The sequence below is a fragment of the Paramormyrops kingsleyae genome, chromosome 4 (assembly GCF_048594095.1).
Source record: "Paramormyrops kingsleyae isolate MSU_618 chromosome 4, PKINGS_0.4, whole genome shotgun sequence".
NCBI classification, from domain to species: Eukaryota; Metazoa; Chordata; class Actinopteri; order Osteoglossiformes; family Mormyridae; genus Paramormyrops; species Paramormyrops kingsleyae.
This window is the reverse complement of record NC_132800.1, coordinates 20344748-20350625: the sequence shown is the minus strand read 5'-3', so window position 1 is coordinate 20350625 and position 5878 is coordinate 20344748. Positions and strand designations below refer to the sequence as shown.

Genomic DNA, 5878 nt, shown 5'->3' with positions numbered 1-5878 from the left:
CTAAATCTCTAGAAAACCTGTTTTGCTGTAAAATAGACCTATAATAACCCTATAATAAGTCCAAATTGATCTCTAGTTAGTATTTCCAAATTCAGTGGCCCAACAATATTTAGCTGATGGAGAATTATACACGTGGCCAGCAGTCCTGAGCAATTAATTGGGACATGTATTATCCTTAAAAATTATTGCAGCTATCAATAGACTTGAGTTTAAAGGGTGTGTCACCTGCAAAATCCGATAGTAAGTTGTTAGAAGTCAGCAGTGAATTCTTTTTATGTCACAAAAGCTTCACAGTTTAAAAAATCTGGGCAAGCTGCAAATCAGGCAGGAGGTGCAGATGGAAAAGTGATGGCACTGCGGCACGGTCGTGCCGCATAAAGTCTGAATCAGTATGATTGCGAGCGTCAGTATTATTTATAGTTTAAATTTTTAAATTTAGTTTTTATATTATTTCTATATCATATATGAGTTTTATATTCTATTATATTTTCAATTTTCATGTGAAATCCAGTTTAGTTAGTATTCGGAGTGATTTTATAGGTCATTACTGTTCAAGACCCCACTTAATAAATAAGTAATACAAAAGCTACACTTTGCTATTTGTGGTGGGGGGGGGGACCGGAAGTATTGCCGTTAAGTATCATAAAGCATTGTGGGTAATATCGAGCGCGCACATGTGACAACAACATGGCTGGTCTAGAGTTGCTGTCGGATCAGGGATACCGGTTAGATGGTAGAAAACCATCGGAACTGCGGAAGGTGCAGGCTCGTATGGGAGTGTTTACCCAAGCCGACGGGTCAGCGTACATTGAGCAAGGAAATACCAAGGCGTTAGCGGTGGTGTACGGCCCCCATGAGGTGAGGGCTGTTGGCAGATGTGCTTTTGCTCCTGCTGAGGGGGGCTCTGTTTGCAGTTTTATAGATGTTTTAATTTCCGTATTACCGATGGTTCGTAGCTAAACAAAAAGGATAACCGCTTGTTCTACTTGGATAGGGTAAGTTTCTAAAAGACAACGAGCGATTATCCACAGATAAAATGTTTAGCAACAACGATTAATTAATTTTATCCAGAATATATTGTCAGAGTCTCGCTGCTGTTTCCGCCTGAATCATTATATTAACATGAAAAGGCACAAAAATGGCATATTATCCATTGCCATTAGAGGAGACTTAATATAGTTGGCAATGACAGAACAAATGAGATTCCACACCCTTTTCTAAAACTTTAAACGTGACCAAAAAAGGGAAAGTACGTACATGTCTGGTTATTGAAACGGAGCATAATACACAGCATAAAGTAGGCCTACTGACTTATAATCAAGGCTCTCAAGTCTCACGCACTGACCGTCAGACACGCATTTCAACCAGTTTCAGGCATCACGCCCTCCATGATGCCCCGTTATACAGAATACAGGCATACGGAGGGGGGGTTTCCGCCCAGTTCATAAGTCTCCCGACTTATACTGAGTTAATAGCCACCTACCAGCCAATCAGAAAATAGCATTAGATTCAAGATTCAAAAATTCAAAGCGTTTTTTGCCATATGTACAGTAGAAAAGTGCATTTCTCTGTGCAATGAAATTCTTACTTTGCTGCCCAAACAAAAATGCCGAAAAATAAATACTTTTACGTGTAATGTGCAAAAGAGCATTAAAAAGAGCATTAGAACTGCCAGTTACTTTGAGTGCAGTTATTTTCAATGTATTGGACATTTTCACTATACGTATAATTGTTCGGATGCTTGCTGTACAAATGGTGCCTTTTAAAATCCAAAGTTGATGTCGGTAAGAGTAGCTAGCGAGTGTGACGCCTGCCTGTACGTGTCCCGCAGGTGCGCGGCTCCCGCAGCAAGGCGCTCCATGACCGCGCCGTCATTAACTGCCAGTATAGCATGGCCACCTTCAGCACGGCGGAGAGGAAGCGCCGGCCGCACGGAGACCGCAAGTCCAGCGAGATGAGCCTGCACCTCAAGCAGACCTTCGAGGCGGCCGTGCTGACCTCCCTCTACCCGCGCTCACAGATCGACATCTTCGTCAAGGTGCCGTTTTCGGCGTTTATATCCAAATCTCAAATTCAGTGTATAGAAAAAAAAAAGCTACACAACTACAAAAATATGATTTATGATTCTTTATTGGCTTTGTGCCACAGGTGCTCTTTCAGGCTCATTCGGTTACAAAAGACTAAACAAGACAATGCAAAACAATATAGACTGCAAAACAATGCAGATGTAAAACAGGGGTCTACAACTGCCGGCCTTGGAGAGCTACTGTGCAGTAGGTTTTCTATCCTACTCAGGTATACCAGGAACAGGTGTGGCTCATCGGAAGCCAGGTAGAATAGACAACCTACTAGATAGGAGCTCTTCAGGACTGGAGTTGGAGACCTCTGGTGTAAAACATATGCACGAGCACAGAACAATACAGATGGTGCCCAACACCAGCACAGAACAATACAGATATGCAAAACTATGGAATGGGATTAGTGGCAGGTAAAGTGCAGTAACAAGTATGGCTGTGTTACATGACCAAAATCTTATATCCTGATATGTCATCTTATATCTCGATAACAAAATATATCAAGGCTGCACCTCATATTTATGGATTTTCTTCTACAGATCAGCAGCAGTAGAAACTGGACAAACATCCGCAAATAAAAAGGAACGAGGTCATAAATGTCACGTGATCCAAAAATAGATGGGAAGTGATCCACAAATATGCAAAAACCTTTTCAGGTGTACAAATCCCTCCATATTTTTGTGGATATGATTTTTTATTTCTAAAGATTAACTGTGGTCTGGGTGGGAAAGTTGTTAGTTCCCTCGCAATAGTTTTGCGTTCCTTCGCAATGTACTTTTCCATTATTATTAGTAACTGTACTGTGTCTGTTTAAAGTACAAAACATAGAATTAATGGACTAATAAGTATAAACCTAAAGGATACAGATGTCTTGTTAAGTGTGCTTTAAGTATTAAACTATGGGGGACACTGCACACTGTGTAACTTTCATATAGGCCTATACATAGCAGTCAGTACATATTTGTCGACTCTTCTGTGGGTTACAAATAATAAAGTCCATTAAAAACTTCCATACAAGTGCCACATCCCATGTGGTGGCGTGTAACCTTGCAAAACTGTCATCCAAATGATGAACAAATGTTGCCGTGAACAGCGTATTTTGCGAAATAAACGGTAGAGTATAATATGAAACGATAGACATTTTCATTTCATCGTCCGATTTAAATCGTCATATCGCACAGCCCTACTAACAGGTGTATAAAGTAACGGTGCCGGAATCTTATATGTGCAAAGTTAAAAAGGTGACAAATTATTAGCTTCTTAGGTAACCTACATATTATGCATTTATATTGCTATATATTTTACTGGAACAGTTGAGATTGAGCAGGGTAATAATAGACAACAGTCACGGGTTTTCAGAAAGGTCACAGACGGGTGTCTTTCACCCTGTTTAACCTTTTTAAAGTAAATAATAAATTAGCAGGTGAAGCAAGTGTGTTACGCTTAACTACAACAATCATAGCAAAATGACTAATCAATTAAAAAATAGAGTGTAACTATGTTTATGTAAGATTTTGCTTTGTGGAGCTGGAGTTTCTTGCCTGTAGATTGTGGGCACTGAATTTTATTAATCAAAATCATTTGTCCGGAAGTGAATCGTCCCTTGTACGAGTAAGAGATTCAGTTGTTTGCGGTTAAAGTGTCATCCTGAAGAATCTCTCGTTTGCTGCGCCTCAGATCCTGCAGTCGGATGGTGGAAACTACAGCGCGTGTGTGAACGCAGCCACCCTGGCGGTGATCGACGCTGGCATCCCCATGCGCGACTACGTGTGCGCCTGCAGCGCCGGCTTCGTGGAGAACACGGCAGTAGTGGACCTCTGCCACGCAGAGGAGAGCGGCGGCGGCACCGTCATGTCACTGGCGCTGTTGCCGCGTGGCGGGCAGGTCGCCCTGGTGCAAATGGACGCCCGACTGCACCAGGACCACCTGGATGCTCTGATGGAGGCCGCCATGACAGCCTGCCGCAGCTTGGGCCAAGTGCTGGATGGGGTTGTTCGACAGCACCTGCAGGAGGTGTCCGTCCTGACGGCGGAGTGAGCGGCGCAGGGTTCAGAGTATCAGATCCCATGGAACTGAAAAAGGATTGTTGAATTTGACTGTGGAGGAATGGACTGACTGATGTATAAAGATAACTGTTTAACAGCTTATATATGGTACGCACAGAGGAGGGCGTTTCGGCTTCTCTAGCTGTAGACTTCCTGTGTGAGGACCCCTGTTGGTGTTCAGCATGTTCTCTGATTACAAAGACCGACGTACATTTCTATCGGCTTATAGCCAAGTACCAAAACCGCAGTCACAATCTTCATCCATGTACCTTAAGACTAAATTTGGGACTCAGAAATATACGTTATAGGTTGCTTTATATAAAACAGATTTTGTGAAGCTGCTATGACTAAATGTGGCACCTGTGGTTTGTGGCCCGTTTAACATGACTGATGTGGTTCTGCTAGACAACATCCAGAGGCGTCCCTGACGACTGTCATAGTCGCCCAAACACATGAGTCAGAGATGCGTTTTGGAAAAACAATTATGTTACACGACCCAAGTGCATTCATTATTAAATATTAACATAAAACATTACACCTGAAAGCAGAAAATTAAGGCAATCCACAATGTCCACGTGGCTCTGCACGTTGGGACCCTGCTTCTGTGATCAAAAGGTCCTCAGCTCAAATCCTGGGGTCAGCAGAAAGATTTTACTGTTGGACCCTTGACCAAGGCCCTTAACTGCAACTGCTCAAGGGACTGGCTGACTCTGCTTTGTCGCTTGTTGGATCAAAGTGCTTGTTAAGAAAAAATAATTCACTTGCAGTTTGTTTTGGAATAGGGCACAGTTATTAATTAAACTCATGCTAAACTTGTGGTCCATATAAAAATCAAATAAACCAATATATTAACAACCTAGTAATAAAATTTTAAATGTGTAAAGTTGTTTGTAACAACTGTAAAAAGCACTTTGTCCATAGAGGCATGGAGAAACCAGCCAGGTACAGGGTGGAAGCGACTCTAATGCCAGCGATGACTTATCTGATGGTTTCTCACGAATCGGAGGATGACATCAAGTGAACACAAGGAATGGGAAACGTGAAGTGCAGGTGTGAAGTGCACGGCTAGGACAGTTCATGTCAGGCTCCTAGAAGCAGGACTGAAGTCCCATAAAGGAAGGAAGAAGCCCTTCATTAATGAGAAGCAGGGAAGAACCAGGCTGCAGTTTGCAAAAAAAAATATACATATTATTCACGGACGCACATCCAATGAGTGAAAACAAAAAAATTGTGCTGAGGTCTCATTTTTTTTCACATGTATATGAAAATATACCAAAAACAACAGTAACGAAAACACTGTATAAATGAGGATCCCAGAGGCCTGCTGCTCCAATGTAACACACATTTATAGCCCTACAGTCAGGTCAAGCTGTTCCACTTCACTGGGACATCTAAAAAGATAACCACAGTGGATGTAAATGTGTTTAGGTAATAAGGAATGCGCTTACGTTCTGCTGTGTGGACCAGGAAAACGTAACTAATCTGCCTCCTTGTCTGATGTACAGATAAACCAGGGGACAGTGAATGAAAAGTACAAAAATACAAGAAGTTCCAAATGGATTCTACATAAATGACTAATAAATATACAGATTACAACACATCAAAGATAAATAGGACTTCATTCCATAAGGAGGCATTTTTTGAATACTTCTTAAAGCAAGCAATTTAAATTGCCAGTTCTTGGAATAAAAGTCGATTACTGTAAAATTCCTTTAATCGTCTTTACAAAAGAAACAGGAATGGCTTTGACAAGTTTAC

The 5878-nt window shown here is 41.6% G+C and overlaps 1 protein-coding gene across 1 annotated transcript; it reads left to right on the top strand.

Annotated features, from left to right (window-relative positions):
* The first annotated feature begins 642 nt into the window (after positions 1–642).
* Positions 643–4472, top strand: exosc4 (exosome component 4). Its single transcript, XM_023796093.2, has 3 exons — positions 643–858; positions 1832–2038; positions 3753–4472. Exons 1-3 carry the CDS (start codon positions 688–690, stop codon positions 4110–4112), a joined length of 738 nt encoding a protein of 245 aa, XP_023651861.1. The 5' UTR covers positions 643–687; the 3' UTR covers positions 4113–4472.
* The last annotated feature ends 1406 nt before the right edge of the window (positions 4473–5878 follow it).

What these genes read in the sequence shown, in the direction of transcription:
- exosc4 (XM_023796093.2), top strand. Translation starts at nt 688, where the DNA reads ATGGCTGGTCTAGAGTTGCTGTCGGATCAGGGATACCGGTTAGATGGT. An exon ending in TGGTGTACGGCCCCCATGAG is followed by an intron (nt 859 to 1,831) that starts GTGAGGGCTGTT and finishes CGTGTCCCGCAG; the next exon opens with GTGCGCGGCTCCCGCAGCAA. An exon ending in AGATCGACATCTTCGTCAAG is followed by an intron (nt 2,039 to 3,752) that starts GTGCCGTTTTCG and finishes GCTGCGCCTCAG; the next exon opens with ATCCTGCAGTCGGATGGTGG.